General features: G+C 39.5%; 1 protein-coding gene across 2 annotated transcripts in view; it reads left to right on the top strand.

The window, feature by feature from the left end:
* The window catches only part of triob (trio Rho guanine nucleotide exchange factor b), an 86403-nt gene that overhangs the window by 21369 nt on the left and 44766 nt on the right, over positions 1–20268 (top strand). The window contains exons 1-5 of one of the 2 annotated variants that reach the window (XM_025061781.1): positions 1638–6690; positions 10195–10218; positions 15651–15725; positions 16828–16942; positions 18089–18281. In XM_025061781.1, coding sequence (XP_024917549.1) covers positions 6618–6690; positions 10195–10218; positions 15651–15725; positions 16828–16942; positions 18089–18281 — 480 coding nt within the window. In that variant the 5' untranslated portion in view covers positions 1638–6617. Of the gene's footprint in view, positions 1–1637; positions 6691–10194; positions 10219–15650; positions 15726–16827; positions 16943–18088; positions 18282–20268 lie in introns of those variants that run through there. The other variant, XM_008323918.3, reaches the window with a different exon arrangement.

Genomic DNA, 20268 nt, shown 5'->3' with positions numbered 1-20268 from the left:
TCTCTAAATAATGGGTTTTACCTGACACTGCTAAACATGTTCTGACTGCATGCAGGAGACCGTGGTTGGACCTCAGATCTCAGAGTTTTCACAATCCGATGATTGTGCTGACTCTGAGGATAAAGTGCCTCCTCGGCAATAATGCCTGAGCTTGTAGGTCATATAATACTAAAAGTGTGACTAAATTTAATGATCAAATTATAATAAACCCAAACACTAAAAAATACAGCTTTTGAATTGCTTTTCTGATAAAGTCTTTGTGCAGGACATCTGAACCCAGATTGTTATCAATCACTCGGGGACTGGAAGAGCGCCCACAAGGTGCACTTCCTGATATTTCTTTGCCATCAGAAAATTACCAGTAATAATATCACTTATTATTAATGTTTCTTTTACACGTTGATATAATTATTTGAATTATCATTATGTAATTAAAGAATGAATTAGTTTTTACTCAATATTTAACCACTTGTCATTCATTTGTCTTTCTTGCTTATGTTGACCTGTCGGCTGTCAAGGTGTGGACTGTAGTATCTGCTCTCTGTGTTTGTGTTTGTAACTGGGGGCTGTTATTGGCTTAAAAAACAATGATCTTTGCTGCCGCAGATCTGAAGTAGTCTGGGTCTTGTCTAGTCTTATTTTACTTTAAGGTTTTAAATAATTCTCACCTAAGCCCCTGCATTTAGGCCTCTTGGCTGTGAAGAAAACCTGTGGTGACCCGTAAGCCTTTAAAACACAAACAGCCAGCCATTACTGGTTCATCTGCAGCTGCATAATTAGAGTGTGACTCAGGATTGTTGTTGTTGTTGTGCTTCCTTCATTAAATTCTCATTACTTACCTGTCATCTTCACTAATTGCTAGAGAAGATTTAAGATGAGAATGTTGTTGAAATTGTCAGAGTGGATACACAGTGGTCAGACTGATGTGTAACACTAATTCATTTCCCCTTTCAATCTTCCTCTCCAGTGTGTGACACTTGGATAGGTCACGGGTTACAGATTAAAGACGTGTCCCTCCCATTAAAACCACAGTTGCACGGTTTAATTTCTAATTGAAGAAACATTTAGTTAATTTAAATTTGAGAACATATTTTGGCTTGGTTCAGTTTCTCACTGGTTGGTCATGCTGAAAAACTGTTCTAAAATAAGGTACTGATGATGTCATAGATACTATAGTTTTCCAGAGATAAAACTCTTCATCTGATCAGGGTATGCAGTGACCCCTACTGTGCAAAACAAAGACTGCAGGGGGTCAGTAACTGTATTCCTTCTTCTCTCCATCCCATCCCTTCTATTATTTCCTTTTTTGGACTTTTTTTTAAACATTTGAATTGAGTTTAACGCCCAAACATGTGGCAGTTATGTGTCTTTCAACCATCATACAGACTGAAACTGAAAGCGTAGCGTGGTTCAGAGCAGTCAGGGTGGAGTCCAGATTCAAATGTGGTTCTGTGTTGTTTGCTCGGAACTGAGGCCGCGGTCATGAAGAGGCCTGCAATTAAATGGCTTGAAGGGAGCATCCTAAATTGGGACCAGACACAAACCAGTCAATGCTGGTATTCTTTTATCCTCTTTTTCTCAAATTCCTGTCCTTCCATTTTTGTCACTTTTTTTCACTTTCTCAAATTCCTGTCCTTCCATTTTTTGTCACTTTTTTTCACCCCTCCCTCCCCCGCCAACATCCTTTGTCAGCTGGTTAGACAAGGAGACATTTGGGAGCCTCAAAGAAAATATGAAAACAACTGGTTGACACTAAGTTGAGAGAAGCTCAGCTCAATTAGCGTGACGTATGCCCTCTACTGTCAGTCAACAACAAAGTTAGACACCACAGTTAAACTTCCACCATTTAAACCAGTTTCTTTTCATGTTTTAGCTTTGACATTATTTAAGGACAAAAACAAATCCAACGCATTACTTCACTCACTGACCACTGGTCACAGGGTGTTCTGGCACATATGCATGTAAAGGTTACCCATGCATGTAGGTCAGATATTTCACCAGACAGTGCTGTTGTTTCCTGTTGACTTTAGCCTGTTTTTCCCAGAGCTGTAATAACAGCGTAAAGACACTGATTCCACTGTAGCTGACACCTGGTTTAGAGACATGAAGCCGCAGAGTTTTCTCTGTGTCCTGTTTGTATTTGAGTGTCAGCTTAACAGGATAGGGCCTCACTAGAGGTCACTTCCAGTGAAATAAGTGTGTTTGCACGTGCAACATGTCTTCAACTGGACCATTGTCATTTTGTTTATGGTTGATTCTGTTGACATGGACGTCTATGATTTTAACCTGGTGATGTTGTTGTTTAATCATCTGTTCAAATGTAGGGCAGTGATATATTTGTATCTTAACATCCAATGCAATGAACCATAGACAGTGCAGCATGTCAACAGACGACCCCCCACACCCCCATGACATACAGAGTGTGGACAGTGTCCAACTGGTGGACAGTTGTTGACAACATCAGTCCTGTTGTTCAAGGTTTCCATGGATATTTGTGGCAGTGTAGAGGATTGTCTTTGGAGGACAAATCTGTAAATCAGACTGAGCTGTCTAAGTTTTCATGCTCTTGTCATTACGATGTATATTGGTGGTAAAGTATGACACTAATAAATTTGTTAGATTGAAACTCCGAAGGTGGGAGTGAAACAAAAAATCAGGTTCTGGAAGATTTCTGTGCATCAATTCCTGCTTAGAATCTTTCATAGAAAATACTGTCTTTTCAATAAACTGTGCAATTAAGGGCTTCAACTACAGTTTAACATTATTGTCTATTTTATTGAGGTATGAAATTAACTTTAGAAAGATATTAAGATACTAGTGAGCGAGACAGTAAGCTCTTCAGAGTGATCTTACTTTTTCCATAGATGTAAGTATTTATGAGGCGTTACCACTAGGGGGGATTTAACTTCTATACTGTCTGTAGTTTTTAATTGTATATTGGATTGTTCCTTTTCTTTATCTAAGGACCAGCACGAGGGGCAGGTTGACAGGAGGAAAATGACAGTAACAACAATAGAGCAGAATTAATTTATGTGAAATATAATTCCTAAACGATACACACACAGGACACGAACATGTATCTAAACAGACCTGCTCATCGTGGCCCTAGTCTGTGAGGAGGATTTGTTTCAGAGTTTTGTTCATGAAACCGAATGTTAAAATATTTGTGCAGGTTTCACAGCAGCATGTTTTCAGCTCTGTTCACAGGCTTTATTCCAGGTTTTGTTTTGCTCGCCTTTTTTTCTGACAGGAACTGACACAGGAAGGAAAAGAAGAGTAGTCACTGTGGGATTATTTTAAGCGTGGCCCAAATATTTACTCACAACAGATGTGTTCCCTCCTTCATGCAAAGACATATTTTGTATGAACTGTACAGGTCACAATTTCATTTCGACATTTTAATGTTCATTGACATGAACTGAACTGAAGACCTTGATAAAAAGATAAAACTAAAAGTCACTCATCTAAACTTGTGTCAACCTTTTCTAAAGTGTTTTTTTTTTTTTTGTAAAATTAATTCCTGATTAAAGCCAGTGGTGCCTTTGGTGTCCTAGGGAGTACAGCACTCACAGCTGTAATGCATTTATACAAGCAGCTTAATGCATTACTTTTTGTATAAATCTATCAGAGCTGTAGTTCACACCACATATTATGGCCCTCCTCTTCTCCTCCCACCCCCCTCCTCTCCCCTACACCCTGCCTGTCAGGTGTTGTTTGGCCTGCTGTGGTTTATGAGCCTGGTTTGTTTTGTGACGGGACAATCACAGTCCAGTTTGGGTAGAAGATGCCAGTGAAAAGCGTTGCCTGAGTCATACAAAATGTCCTCCACTTCATTGATATGGAGATGGAGCTCAGCTGGCTGCCCATTGAGTTTGTACTGTATACTGTTGTTGCCTCACAAGAACTCTGACACACATTTACCACACTGAAAAGGGGCTTTAATTCTTTTTTGTAAAGTCGATCTCTTTCACTGTCACCCCTTCGCTCCTCGTCTCTTATTCCTCCTTACGTTCACAGCCACAGTGACAACAGGCTGTAGAGACACAGTCACAGAGACCAGCGTCGATGTGGGAAACAGTGAGCAGCACTGGCTAATGTAAAAAAAAAAAAAAGCTTCTTAGTAAATAAAGAATGTAAATTTGAATGTGGAGCTCTTAAAAAGAAAAAAATATTTAAAACATGAAAAAACTTCTTAACTTTTAAAATAGATACATGAATGACTTTTATTTTTTTGCATTTTTGCCCTTTAGTTGTCTGTGAGCTATTCCTGGACTCATTTGGCTATTTATTTGTTTTTTATATACTGTATATCTGTATAATTTCTACTACATCATTATTCATTTCTCAAAATATTATTATTACACAATATTTATTTTTATTGCCAACCTTTAGTTTCCTGGCCAAATTTCTGTTTAACTTTCATAATTTTTGGACATTTTCGGTGAATATTTAGGCATTTGTACTCTAAGATACTGTATCGCTACTCCCTAGATACATATATAATATAACTTATTTAAAGATGTCATTATTAAAAAATCAACAAACGTCACCGGCTGCACAGACCTGACGGAGCACATGACTTATCTATATATGCTTGTTACAGCTGATTTTCACCCCTCCCCCACATCAGTATTAGTTGTGAGTTATTTGTTCCTGCTGGATCAGTCAGATATGTGACCTGGCCCACTCACATGCACACATCAGCAGGACAGACCTCCCTCCAAACACGAGGTCGAGGTAACACATATAGGACAAGACAGGACCAAGGTTCTTGCTCTGTGACTTTTTTTAATAATTCTTTTTATTGAATTTAAATAGGTGATATACATAAACAGAAGCAGCTGTTTGACTTCAACAGATCTTTGATATATGGAAAGGTTATTCCACCTTATGTATGACAACAACAGGAACGCTGCCTTTTGGAAATTCCTATGATTTGCTGTTTTGCTGCACTTATCTGTGAACCACAACATGGCTGCACTTTCCATGCTGCTCCATTTGCATAACATGGGCTTTCTAAGGGACAGGAGAGGTCATCTGGCGGCAGAACCTTATCAGACATCGAACAACGCTGGTAGGTCATTCAAGAAAGCACTGTAGAAGAAAGATTACACAAAAAGGACAGGAGTGTTAATTTTCTTTGGTGTTTTGGACAGGCTTTTCAAATGCATTTGGACCTGATGTCAGTGCCTTAAAAAGATAGCAGCAGCAGCTGAGAGTGACACTGCATGTAACGTTGGATTGTTCCTCATGTTGGCCTTGCATTGTAGTTCTTTCTATTTTTTTACGCATATGTTAAGCCTTACAGTGGTTTTTACACAATTAGAAAACAAAACTGCCCTCTCTTTTCAACCCCTTTTCCTTTGATTTTATACTTGGAGAGCAAACAATGAACCCTAATTTCTCCCTTGGAGTTAACTGTGAATGAGCTCTTTGTTTCCTCGCCTCAGTAAGAGGAATCTGGGCCCCCTGGGAATGGATTTACTGTAACTTCTCTTAAAGCTTAAATACAATTCAAATGAATTAATTATAGACTTTGCATGACAAATAGAGGCAGCTCTCAAAATAAGCCCCCGAAGAAGGACACAGTTGGTTTTGGAAGTGACTCAATGTTATTAGAAATGTCTAAAGGAAAGTGAGGCTTCAGATGATTTCTAATGTCAGTAAATATGTTGTGGTTTAAATCAGCAGTTACATATTTTTATCATCTTTAACAGAAGATCAATTCTGTAGAATGAACTCATAGTTTGATTAAGGTGTGGTTGAAAGTGTGATGTGACAGAGAAGACTAATCCATGTACACGATTATAAAACAAAATAGCACTCAAATGACTAAATGACACGTCCCACTGGGCCTCGACTCTGTCATATCGGACAAGGTTAATATTTTTCTGAGAAAATCTATAATGCGTATCCGTGTTCAGATCAATGATATCAGTACCTTCTTCCTGTCATACAGTGACCTTCATTCTAAGAAAATCTGACCAGTGGTTTAGTTATACCGACCTAACTATAAGATGGAAAAGATACAACTGAAGATACGAATGAACCATCTGTGTGAGAATTCACCCGTGTCTGCAGAGACAGAAACAACCCCGGCGGTGATCATGATGAATAAACTCGTATAAATCTGTTTAAGAAGGTGATTATTTACATTACAATCCTCTGTGTGATGAAGTGTGTTTGCTCAATAGCAGGATCTGAGTGTAATTTAGTGAAGGGATTAGAACCAATCATCATTAAAGATCATTTCACCAGCAACTCCTCCAGGGACAAACTGTTTTTTGGCTTCAACTTTTTCTCTCAGTGAGTAGCTGCTGTAAATACTCACACAGCGAAAGAGGAGACCGCTAAATGCAAAGCAGCACTTGTTAGTAAATCTTGATTTGGGGAGGGGCTGGTGACATGTGGGGACATGGCAAAGAAAAGCCATTTGGTGAAGGCAAAAAACAGAGGCTGCCAGCTCACTGGGTGGCAGGGCGGTGGCCAGTCGGACCGTTGTCCACTGCATACGGTTGTATGGTTAGAAAGCTATGGTGACGACCGATGTGGACCTATGTTAGGTTTAGTGTATGCTACGTTTTGGCAGGACGGTCCACTGAAGCTTTTGGTTTACAATGGCAGTGTTGGATAACCACTGCTGGCAGTACGCCCAGGCTGGAAAAACCCTCATCAGACTCTCAGGTAGAGGCAAGATGCAAATGCTGTTTTCACTGGCTCTGTTTGCTTTTAACTGTAAGTTCAACCAAAAGGAAATATATGCAGGCATCCTAATATTTTTAGCATTTTAACAAATGATCATGATATGATATGATATGATTATGACTTTGCAGACTTTTTCTACATTTTTTTTTTTTGTTACATAAATATGATTAGACATTGGTACAAATGTTGCCTTAATGACAATGGACACTGGCGCTGCAGTCAATTGTCCCCTGTAGACTCAGTCCAAAAAAAGCTAAAAAGAGCTGAATGACTGCCCAAATGGAAAACAAATAGTACTTTAATGCCTGCACATCCTGGTTAAACAGTACATCACTCTGGAGAACACATGCATTCTGTCACAAAAGCATCCTTCTGTTAAAAAATCCCTGTCTCACTGCAGCTGCGTTACACTGTAGCTCTCAGACTGTGTTTTATCCTCCCAAGAGGATGGAATAACAGAAATACCTCTCTATAAAAAGCAGACAATACAAAAGATCTACAGTTTTCAGTGTCAAAAACTCAGATTTCTATCTCTTTTGAGGTTGTGTTGCTGATGTTTGAGACTTTTTAAAAATATAATTATGGCCTATTTAATGTACTTTTCCTCGGTGTAACGCTTCTCTTTTTCATGTGGTGGTCTAATGCATGACAGAATGATAGGCGATGTTTAAAAAGTAAAACTTTCTTAAAAACTCACCTGTGGCCCTCGTGTGCTAGTTGCCCCATTTCTGTACAGTATGTGGGTCATTCTCAGCTCACCTGCTGTTTCGCACGCAAGTAAAACCATTTTAGCTACAGTAAGACTAAAATAGAAAGACACATTTGGTGATACATTACAGTTAATAATTACTGACTATATACAACACAAAATGGACCAAAAAATACATGTTTAAATTCGAACAATGTGTGAGAATACACACAGGCGGCTCTATTAGAGCCAGATGCTTGAAACTAGGTCGGGCTGGACAGCCGACGAAGCTTTAAGCACAGGTGGGACCAGGATTTGCTCACACAGGAAAGAAAACTGTCAGCCAAGTGCATTCTATATATTGCCAAAAAAAAAAACCCTAAAAACTATTTCTCTTAAAAGAGAAAGAAAACAATTGTTCAGGCAGCTGAAGTTATTCTGCTAGCTTTATGGCAATTAAACGCTATTTTCAAACAGCAGATCCTGCATTTATAATTATTTCTGTAATATTTTTATGGTACCGAATTATATCTTGTAATTTAATCAAATATGGGACCAAAAAAGTGATTTACGTTTTTCTAAAAGAAAGAAGATTTTCAGTTTGTTCCTTGGTGTTGACCGATGGTTTTTAGTAGAAATTAGAGTGTGAGTGTTAATGGTTGTCGTTTCTACATGATGTTCACCCTAGTCAACATCATGACCAGTCCAGGGTGAACTTCCCACTCTCTCCTGATGAGTACTGAGACTGGCTACAGGTACAAGATAAACACGTTGTGTTATTTTCATGCCTCATAAGCCTCCTGCACTTGAGTTCTTAGAGAGAACCATGGGAGTTCCCCCAGCAGTCTAGTCCTTTAATACTAATACTAATACTGTCGCCTGAAGGTTTCGTTTTAAATAAGTATAGGATCCTAAGAGTAAATTGATGTAAAAAGACTGCCCAGTATAATATTATGGTGTAATATTATATATTGCTCAGATACACCAAAATGTGCAGTATAACACCTTTCCCTTTTCTTATTTCGTTTCCTTATTTCGTCAGATTATACAGTCACTCCCTGCAGTAAAAATGGCAGTGTTCCCTTTTTTTCATCTCCTCCCTTTTAGCCTCTCTAAGACTCTGTGCTCGGGTGGATAATAAATGCATATGACTGAGGATATGACTGCTCTGAGGCAGTTAGGAGAAATAGTGCTGTTCGTCACGAGTGGAGCACTGCAGAATGAGATCACGACAAGGCAGGCATGAGAGGGGATTTACAACGCCCCAGGTACTGTTGAAGTTAGAACAAGGACCCCACAGACCTGGGATGGAACCTGCAGTAGTGGGTCCAGCCTATTCTCTGTAGTGACCACCGCAGCGTCCATGCATGCTTTCATGTAGGATACAGTAAGTGTGTCTTTCTCCTCAACAGTAAAGGTCAATAAAACATTTTGATCAATTGGACATTTACCATCAGGCCTGTAAAAGACAAAACAAATTCATGTCAAAGCTTTTAGCATGTACCAATAAATTCTTCTCAGGGAAACGTAAAAACTGTCCTCACTGGTCCCATCAGACTCTGTTACAGACCGAGAGACTCCATAGGTACTGTATATGTGCTACATTTAAGAGGTGCAGTAAGTTGATAATGGCAGGTCGAGTGTTTCCTGTCTGTTACTGTCTGTGTCACTGACACTGGAAAACACCTGCTAACACTGCTGACTAATAAATGTATTTTTACTGCATCTTCTGCCCCAGTTAAAACTCTGGGGCATTCTGTCTTAGCTATTCCTCGCTAGCTTTAGGTATTTTGTTTTGTCTTTTCTACATATTTCTGAAGTATTTTTTCTCATATCTTTTTACTTCTGTAAAATGCTATTTTTGTCTGTTTTTTTCTGGGTATCATGGCCTAGCAACACTGTAATTTAATCAGATACTGCTCATCTTTAGACTCTTTTTTCTTTCTTTCTGTGAATTCCTAACTGTGTCTCAGTAGCATTTTGCTGTTTTGTTAAAACACCGTTTTTTCTGGTTTATTTACTTATGTTGCTTTTAGTAGTAGCAAATAGAAAGCACATTCAGCCTTTAGTCATACTTTCTTAATAGCATTTAGCATATTTGGTCATGGTTGCCAATTTTGGCATTGCCCGGTTTTTGTGACTAATTTCTTGCTAAAAAAAGAATTTTAAAGTGCATTTTGTCGACTTCTTTTTACTTGTAGCCAGATTGTGGATACAACGTTTAAAGAATATCAGCATAAAGTGCTGGCAGGTCACACAGAGGTTTGCCAATTGTGATGCTGGGTATTTTCAGCCTCACTCAGTGGAGTTAACAAGAGGAAAATAGAATGAAGAAATACAAATGCACTGTGTTGGGAAATGGAAAGAAAAGAGAAAAAAAACGCAGGTTTGTGAGTTATTCACAAGAGCTGAGGTTGTTATACAGGCTCAGTGAGGTGTGAAAAGAACAGAAAAACAGCTGTAGAACCATAATAAGAATCCACACACACTCAGGCGCGCACACACACGTCTTCCATCCTGTCAAAGTTGATTATACCCTTAACCACATTACAAATGAAACAACTACCACATACAGATACTCACACATGTCGTTTTGTTCACCCAGCGTGTTATTATCTTCTGGCATTCTTCCGGATGCTCTGTATTTGAATGGTGTAACTCATCCTAATTAAATCATTCTCACTGCTTTTTGCTTTGTGCACGTATCAGCTCCACTGGAGATGAAGTCACAGTTTGTCTGTGTGTGTTTTCTATGGCACTGCAGTTCTGCACAGATAAAAGTACAGTAGTTAATTATACAGCGCTGAATCCCCTCCTGCCCCTCGGTGCTCTTACACACAGCTCGGTGAAATGGCCCCAACATGCACACTTGCATTAGACAGCTGACCGTTGTTTGTCTTCGTCCTGCCCCATAGCAGTGAGAATGGTGTGGACATAATTCACAGAGCTTTCTGTTCTGTGGTCTGCTGTGTATGCTGAGCTGGTTGTTTCAGACACTACTTCTTAATCTGTGGGATATATGAAGGCCGGGAAGTGTTGGCTTTGCTCTTTCAAATCTGAGGTTTCATTATGTTTTGGCACCGTGTGATTATTTTCTAGTGGACAATTATGATGAATAAGTCTATATTACCCTTGATTTATGACCAGTGTTTTTATGGTCAAATTCACTCAGCTTGGATTTAATAAATCTTGATTTACATTTTTAAATATACATTTTATAGTGGGCGTTACAGTAAACATGGTACACTGTTTGGACAGAAGCCATATATGTAGGTCAGAAACAGGAGGTATAACAAAATTACTGTTTTGTCTGCAGTATGTTATCTAATGCTCTTATTCATTAAAAATAGCCAATTTTTCTAACTGAATATTCTTTCTAAAATGATTCCCATAACTAGTTATGATACAACTGTAGGGCTGAGGGCTTTTATTGGTCTATTCATGGTGCAAGATTCTAGATCTCGTAGTAATCAATGTTCTTGGGAAAACAAGCTTTTCAACATGTCCTAAATAAATCACAATGTAATGCTGCGTCACCTTCTTCATGTATATTATCAGTGGTATGTTTTGCTATGATGAAGTATATCTAAGGATATAACCTTGTCCTGTGGTAGCTTTGGCCATGTCTTTATGAAACCACATTATTATTACATATTATGATGTGAATGAGTCATGCTACTTTTAAGGTCGAAGAAAATTCTGTGAGAAACACATAAAGGTTAGTCTACGGTGGTGGGAAAGCACAGTTTTTAATGTGACACCGCCACACTGCAATTCACACAGACACACACACACACACAAACACACACATCAGGCCAGAGTCAGACCTGGGGAGATCGGTTTTATTTCCGACCTTTTCCACTTGTTATGACTCATTCATAGGCCTTTTTTGCTGTGCTTTGGGGTTATAATCAGGTCGACGGGTTGTGGTAGGAGCAGAGTGTTATTTTTACTGTAAGCCGCACTGTAACAACAATATAAGAAACCTGATGAAAGTCGAGCTCGCCACAGTCCCCAGGCCTGCTGCCAACTCCAGCTGAAGGTCACACAGCAGAGGAGAGGCTGCTTGAAGTGGCTCCCTGTCTGAAGGGGGGATTCTCCCACTGTCTGCGTCTGTTTGTGTGTAAGATTGTAAGTCTGGGGAATAACTAAAAGGAATATACGGTGGTGAAAGAGGAGGAGAGGAGGGAGAAGACAAAACACAGCAGCAGTAGTGGTTGTTTATGTCATCAGCTTTTCTAGGAAAGGTTGTCACACAAGGGACACGGCGAGTCCCGTCACCTGCCCATGACGACCCGTTGTATAGACCTACTTTAATGCTGACTTTGACAACAACAATAAATGGACTGATAGGTACAGAGTGACAGTTTAATTTATGGTAAAACAATGATAATCTTCATTTTACATCTGTTTTGTTTTTTATTTAACTATTTTTATGCACATAATGAGCAAAGACACACATTAAACACATACATACAAACCTGCTTTGGTTTATTAATTCCCTGTTTCATTGAATTACCAAATGTCCTGGATTGTATTTGGGATGTGTTTCAGATTGAACATTTATATCATTTGACAGCCCTGTAAAAATACATTTCCTTCTACAACTGTGGTCAGTGTGATCAGCATCAAGTACTGCAGTCAGTGAAACAGTACTGCTTCATTTCTGCAGTATTATATGTCAGCCATGCTCTGTGCTGCTGTGTGTGTACAACACATACAGGCCAGCTTGTAATTGCCCTAAGTCTGAGGTTACAAGGTTATGAAGCAGAGAATTGGCTTCATGCAGAGTTTGAGGCTGTGCAGATGTACCGTGTACAGTCTAGCCTGTGGTCTGAATAATTAGAAACAAAGGGACTGGCACTGGGCACTCCAGTTGGCTATCCACTCCAACTGCAGTGGAAAGATGTTGTTGTGCATTATTTGTGTTCATTTTGGGGTTACGATCTGGGGTTAACGAGCTGCGGAGATCGCTGCACAATTTTGGTCAGAGTTTAATAAACTTTTCCCCTATTCTATTTTAGACACAGCACATTTCTAATTACAGCTCATTAAGACAATAAAACAGTGTTGTAGCCTGTGGCATAAAGACATGGTACAAAACCCAACACAATTAACCCGTCACCTATTAAAATAATCAATTATCATGACAATTATCAATTAGTCTATAAAAACTGGAAAAAGTAGTTCATTGTTTCCAAAACTGCAAAATAACAGCATCTACAAAAAGTAAAGTAATATTTCTAATCTATTCTTTTTTCCTAATTTATCCAATCAGAAATGTCTTGTAAAACTGTAAAAACTACAATTTTTATATAGACTTATTGAGTTAAAATAATAGGTGAAGGTCTGAGCAGCCTCCTCTTGCTCTGTCTCTGTTTTCCTAATAAAAGGGGTCAGGACAGCAGGAGGTGACCATGGTAGACTCACTGCTATGAAAGTTAAGTTATTTCGCAGTGGTAGTGAAATCAAGAAAAAGCACTGACTGTGAAATTATTTAAAACCAAGCAGGGAACAGTTCACCTCCATGTATAGACGTAGGCTGGAAACAAACTGCATGTGTCAAGACACGTTGCTGTTTTCCACTGTTTGTAATGCATGACTGATTTTTTTTTTTTTTTTTACATTTTTTTCTCCCACGCTGACTTGCTCCTGAAGTTGTTTTTTGTGTTCAAGAAAAACATAAATATAAAATATGTTTCTATCACATTGTTATTTGGGTTAATTCCACATTCAAAACCAAAATGATTTACCCGTATTTATGAACACTATAAAAGACTTGTCTGTGCACTCACAGTTTGCATAACTCCTTGTTGCAGTTTTTCCCAACCACTGTTCCATGACACACTAGTAGTGCGAGATCATCAGGTGTGCCATTGAAACTTATACAATTACACTTATTTGGTCTGAAGAGTACAATTTATTTTCTGAATTCTTTGTCTTCGTTATCAAAGTGATTGTGACAGGTAGAACAATTAAATACTCCTCCATGTGTGTCTTTCTTCAATTCCTGTGAGATTATCAGGGCTGTGTTCAACTAAACAGGCCAGGGTTTAATACTGAGTGAGTTGTGAGTGTAGTGAAAGAAGAAAGTCATTGTGTTTTCATTCCATACTTTCTTTTGGACATTTTTATTTGGTTATGCTTCATGGGACTTTTCTAATGTAAAATATTTGTCATGGTTCAAAAAGGTGGGAAAACACTGCCTTTGTGGACCGACTGTAACCTTGAATGAATTTAACACAATGAATTGTGCATGTGTTTGTGGTTTTTACAATATTGTTTCCATACTGCCTTGTTTTTTCCTCCTTCTTTCCCTCTTCCTCATTTTGTGCTGCTATTGTGAACAGTAAACCACCCATGAGCTCTTCACAGAGATCCAAAGAAACAGCACAAAAAGGACAAGTGACAATGTAAGGCACAAGAGTGTGACACTGGACCAGCAATGGCCATGGATCTTAGGAGAAAAATGGAACACAGCCACCATTCATAGGATTATGTAAGCTGTCAGGATGGCCGCTGTACAAAGGCTCCATTGGACAACTAATGTCCATGACTGTGCACGTGCAGATACATAAAGAATGAATACAAACCACGTTTTTTTGAGTGAAAGAGATGCGGAAAAATGTTTGCTCTTTATGCGTTTCATGAAAAAGAACACTACATTCAGTGGTACAAATCACCAGCCACCTGGTCACAAAGCAGATTACTGCCGTGATTGATGGTTACAGCTCTAACACATCAAGGTGCCGGAGCAGAGCAAGAACCGCCCTGAGCACAAGAATACTCCTTGAGAAGCCCCATTATTGTCTCTTTGATGGATGAACACACGGCATGTGCAGATGATTTCGTCATCTTGCAGTCATCACCTTGTAGATATGCAAGGACAGATTGTGCGCTGGAAAAGCTATTTTCTTAAATATGTTTCTGCTCCACTCTCCATATTTAACGCATAAAAACCTACAGTAAAATCCTTATTTTTCACAAAATATGCTTTGATTTAGAGAGCACTCAGAGCAGACGGCTGGCAAAATGGATTCTTCTCAGTATGGATGTTGTAAACAGCCAGGTTTGTAAAAGCGGGAGTCTGTTGTTGTTCGAGTCACATAGTAAAAAAAAAAGTAATGATAGTGTGCAGGGTAATAGTCTCCCTAGCATAATGTATGAACGGTGGGTAATTGCTGCATATAAACATGGCCAAAACGCTGGTTGGTTTTACATGACTGTTGTGTTAGCATCTGCCATAAGTGAGCAATTTTACCTTGGAAGCAGCTTACACCACACCAGCTGTGGTTTACACCTTACTGCTGTCTAATTTATTTTACGCTCATAAAAACTTTACATTGAACAATTTTCTAGTCTTTTTTGTAAACTTGCAGCATGAGAAAATGCAGCAGTTACTATGGTGGTAGTTTCCTGACGTTACAGTAGGCAGTCAGGCTGCAGCACTGCTACAGAGGTCAGTGTTGGACCTGCTCCAACTCCACAATCTTAACAGCACCGAACTGATGCAGTAATGAGTCTGGACACACTTAACAAGAAACACACGTGTGCCAGAGCACCGACTGGGATATGGTGTCATACGCTGGAAACAAAATTTTCAGCTTTACAATTTAATCTGAGGTTAAACATTTTATTCACCCTCAAATCAGTGTTAAATTCCATGCACGTAAAACAAAAAATCAATAAGAAGACATTAAAACCCCGAAGAAGTAACAAATTGAAAACATTTTTAATCCTTTCTGCTGAGCATTACATCACTGTTCTGTCCTTTCTAATGTCATGATCAATCTTCCCTCCCTGTTCCCTGAGAGACAGATATGGAGGGACTGTGTGAGGAATGGCTGCAGCAGGTTATAATGAGAGAGTCTGCAGCAGAAAGTGAGATCATAAAAACTGTGAACGTTAATTGCGAGGGAATGCTCCTCTCCCTCTCCCCCCCTCTCATTCTCACACTCTCCTCTTTGGCTTTAGGGAGAGAATGAAACCATTACTGCTACCTCAGTCCCATCTTGTCTCAGCTGCATGTGACATTATCCAGTAGAGTTCCCACCACAAGTTAACGTGCTGTCATCCAGGCCTAACTGCAGCTCCTACATCTCTGACTGTGGGTGAAATCAATATTACAGGAACCATTAAAATCTGTTGCAGTTAATAAGCAGCTCCTCTAGTCTCTCTGTGTTCCCTGTGTTCTCTCTGTGTGTTAATGGTTATGAATTGACCACGGCTGATTTCTCTGTCTCCCCTTTTGTTTCAGGGTTTCATCGCAATGAGGACATGAAGGCCATCGATGTGCTTCCTATTCTCAAGGAAAAGATCGCCTTCCTCTCAGGTCAGATATTATCACGCCTTTTTCCACAGTGTACATGCACGTGTACACATAATGAAGTTAGATCCCAGTCACATACTGGGTCTGTTTTCCATTAGTCTTCAGACCATTCACACAAGAAAAAGAACAAAAGGAGAATCAGGCAGAAGGAGGGCAGGATTCCTGCTCTTCTGTTGATTCAAGTGACTTTAAGCTACCTTTACATACTCTATGTAAATACTGCAGTGCTTTTCACACATCTCTACCCACATAGTACCGTGCGTACCTTATGATGGCATGGTTATTAAGCGGTAACATCAGAGATATGCTCATAGTTGACAAAACAAACACACTTTGTCTCTGTCTCTATTTTCTTTAATATTTTTTGTTGCACAAAAACTGTACTGTGCAATGCTGCCCCCACATTTTCTGTTGTTACTGCTTCTATTTTCTAAATAAGGTTAGGTATCCGCAAGCTATCTGAAAAGGTACTAAATTATACAATTACACTGAGACAAATGATTGAAATGTGTACTGCATAAATGAGCCACTATAAGAAGTTTCTGTGTACTCTGTATAATTTTTGCCCAATAAAATTGTGTCCCCCAGGAGGGCAGAACTTTACTGTAAAAGAAGACATCTTAATAGACAAGATTAGGCACACAGATCTTTGTGACATCGTCCACTCCTGAGGATAAAACAGCTGTTTTTGAACATACTTGCTGTTTCTCAGCTTCTTGTTTTGAGATTTATGTCCATTCACTTATGTCAAGGTCATGACCTGACCTTTACCTTTCAGTTTCGTCATTACTACAGAGGTCTTGCCGTGGTTGTAATTGAGTCTAAGAGAGTGTTTTCTCTGCTCATTAACAGTCCCTGTGATTTGCTGGTGCAGTCTGACTCAAAGGCTATTACCAGCCTTGTCATCATGAGCGTCATTTGACCCCTGTTGACCTCTTTGACTCAGTTTAGTCATGAATAACTGCAGCCATAATGAGCTGTACTCTCCCAGCTCTGCAGCAGTCATGTTCAGTTTCTGGTCATATCGTTTTAAAATGTGCATTTTCTTTAAAAACCTCAAATCATCATTTTATAGACTTTAATTATTTATTTCTCTTTCTTTAAGGTGGAAGAGACAGACGTGGAGGCCCTGTTCTCACTTTTCCCGCAAGAAGCAACCATGATAGAATACGACCTGAAGACCTGCGGAGGCTGATAGCCTACCTGGCTACAATACCTAGGTAAGACATAACTCATAGATGTAGATATAGAATATTCCTTGAATATTTTACCTTGGCTACAAAGGAATACTTTATTTATTTATTTATTTAATCCATATTCTTACATTTAGGAAAGTCTAAAAACCTTCTCCCATCCACATATTTATTTCCTCTTACCTATTGAAAATATATAAAATGAATTGATTCACTACCTATCAATGTTTAGTACTAGTGTGACATGATTAAATAAAATTATATTGTCAAGTAGAGGATTTTTTTCATTTGTAGTATGAATAAATCCATAAACAAACTACTCAAAATGCTGCTCTTGTCACCATTTTGAAACTCTAAAACAGCCTCTCTGATGTCATTGTTGTTTTTGGATTATATTGTTGGTTAAAGTGCTTTAACACTTTATATAAAAACCATGGTTCAACTGCACTGATGACCAAAGACAGTGGTCATCATTTTGATATCAACCTATGGATCCAGGCATTCAGACTGCATTGATATCACTCTCTGCAAGAAAGACTGAGAAAATGTAGCTGTAGTTCCAGAAACCTCCGCTCTTTATGAACTGTGTTATGAGTTAAGAGAGCGACCAGAGGTGAACAGACGTCCAGACAGAGTGGGAACAGAGTGTCAGCCTCCTCAGAGGGAGGTCAGCCTTTACTCTTTGTCTTGTCCAAATATTTCTCTTTCTGTGTCTCTCCCTCTCTCCCTGTTTTTCTCTCTCGCTCCCTCTCTTTTTCTCTCTCACTCCCTCTCTCTGCTCTGTTTTTGCTGTACCCATTTGGCTGCTGCTGTGTTTTCAGAAAGTGAGGTCAGAGTGAGTTAGAGCAGCAGGATATGCGTCTGTTTCTGTGTCCTAGCTAGACACATAGAGATTAAAGGCTTTGACACTGAGCAACGACCTTTTATGGACTTGTACCGCAGCAGGACTCCTGGTAAGCAGTTGTGGATGTTTTAGTATTTAATTGTTTCATTTTTTGATTATGAGTGCAACATTTTTTATCCTCCTTTGGGAACATGGTACCGTTTCGTGTCGCACATTCAGTCTGCTGTCGTTCAAGTAAATGTTTCCTGTCGGCAGCCCAATATTAATATCTGCCATATCGTGTCTGTTGGCGTCTCATCCAACCTGACCTCCTTATTTTGTCTTTGCAGTGAGGAGGTGGTCAGACATGGCTTCACAGTCATCGTGGACATGCGCGGCTCCAAGTGGGACAGCATCAAGCCCTTACTGAAGATCCTCCAGGAGTCTTTCCCTTCCTGCATCCACGTAGCCCTCATTATCAAGCCAGACAACTTCTGGCAGAAGCAGAGGACCAACTTCGGCAGCTCCAAGTTTGAATTTGAGGTGCGTGGTTTCTTTATCCGTGGCGTATTTCTCATGTGGACATTGATGCAGTGATGTGTTTTCATGTTTGTGCTCATTTTGGTCATGTGTTTTGAAAATGAGAATTTTGTTAACTGTGTTTTGTATAACACGACGACTGGTCAAGGTTTATCTAAAGGATTGGACTGCTGCTCGATGACAGCGCCACTGCTCTGTCCCGTGTGGGCCTGTGGTTCTGTTATATTTAGTCCTGACCCAGTTACTATGGAAACAGGATATATAGGACATGGTGAAGCATTTAATCTCAAGTTTGGACAAGCCACTTTTTGTTTTTATTGTAAGTTTACTGTTGTAAAAATCCTGGGTCCTCAGCTTACAACATCGTTAATTACTTTGGCCAAGTCCAGTGTATTTTGTACTTGTGCTTTTAGCCATAGCCTGCTGACAGATGGCTTCGTCCAAAAGCCACCTGGGAAAGCTTACTGCTAACACATCGGACAAGGACAGGTGTTTTTTAAAAAGTACTTGGCAAGTGATTGTGGCTGAACCATCTGCCAGACACTGTCCGTTGCATTAGTCAGAGCCAGTCAAGATAAGAGCAGTGATATCTTTTAATCTTGTGAAGCCTTCAAGTTAAGTATTTACAATATATATTGCTGCACAGTGAGTGTGTGAATATATGTCTCTACCTTTACAGTTTGTTGCCTTGTGACAGAATTAAAACTAGTCCAGGATGTAACCTACATTTCTCCCAATGTCACCTTGATTATAACTCATCGTATGGTATGACTCGTAGCAGAGTCTTTGTACGATACACCATTGACCACATCTATAGCTACACCACGCTTTTTCAAGGCTGGATAGGTGTTTTGTTTTTATCGCATGAATTTGAAAAGAAACCAAAAACCTCATTCACAGATTTTGGTCCACATTGACATCACAGCATCGCACAGCAGCTGCAGATTTGTTTGGTGACGATCTCTGTAAACCTTTGCTATAACCGTATTTCAGAGGTGCCGTGCTGACAGATCTGCCCCTGTCTAGAGTGGCACCTGGTTTGGTCCCTCTGGAGCTTATCTGCTTTAAAGTGTGATTTGTAGTGTGTTCAGAGAATGCTCTGTTACCTGTTTTGAGACCACTGATCTGATCTGAGTTTAGAGAACATTGCCCTTCTATCAGCTTAAGGCTGTCAACAAGGAGTTTTAACTCAGAACTACCGCTCTGGATCCCCCCCCCCCCCCCCCCTCCTTTTGGACCATTCCTCGAAGCCTAGAAGAGATGGTTTTGCATTTAGGTCAGCAACTGGTATAATACTCAGAATAGTCTGTGTAGCATCGACAATAATGTCATGGTCTGACTTACTAAATCTTTTTTCCTCATTCTGATCGGTGCAGTGCTTTGAGCGCAGCCATTTGATTAGGTAAATGTAAGTAAATTTGTACGAACAACAGTTGGACAGGTACCTAAAGATGGTCTGCAAGTCTTATTATGTACAGTACTATGTACTACTTATACTAATGATCTCGATCATCAACATGATAAAATGTGGCTTCTTTCTACTGGTCCTTAAGACACCTGGGACCTCCTGTAGTTAATCTGTCATAGGACAGGGATTGTTCTGTAGTTCATGCAGCAGAGAAAAGCTGGAAACCTGCAAAGATGGATTCTTACTAGAAATTCAGCTGCCTCATAGGTTTTTTTTTCCTGTGCTCTTGTGGAGCTCAGCATTTTCTATTTTTTTTTACAGGAATTTATATCTTTGTATTTCCAAGTTATTAGTAAAAACACACTGTAAATGCTGCATGAAATGTCTGGAATGTTTGTTTTGGTTCAACCAACCCTCTAGCAGTTGAAATGTGCGGCCTCTGGATATGCACACTGTTTTCATAGGGTTAATGGCAGGAAACTGTTTGGCACGCTAAAGTTTAATTAGTGAGAATATAGTGATAATGACTCTCTCTCTCTCTCTCTCCCTCTCTCTCTCTCTCTCTCATCTCTCCATCCCTCT

The sequence above is a fragment of the Cynoglossus semilaevis genome, chromosome 13 (genome assembly GCF_000523025.1).
Source record: "Cynoglossus semilaevis isolate Cse_v1.0 chromosome 13, Cse_v1.0, whole genome shotgun sequence".
In the NCBI taxonomy this organism is placed as follows: domain Eukaryota; kingdom Metazoa; phylum Chordata; class Actinopteri; order Pleuronectiformes; family Cynoglossidae; genus Cynoglossus; species Cynoglossus semilaevis.
This window is presented reverse-complemented; position numbering and strand designations above follow the sequence as displayed.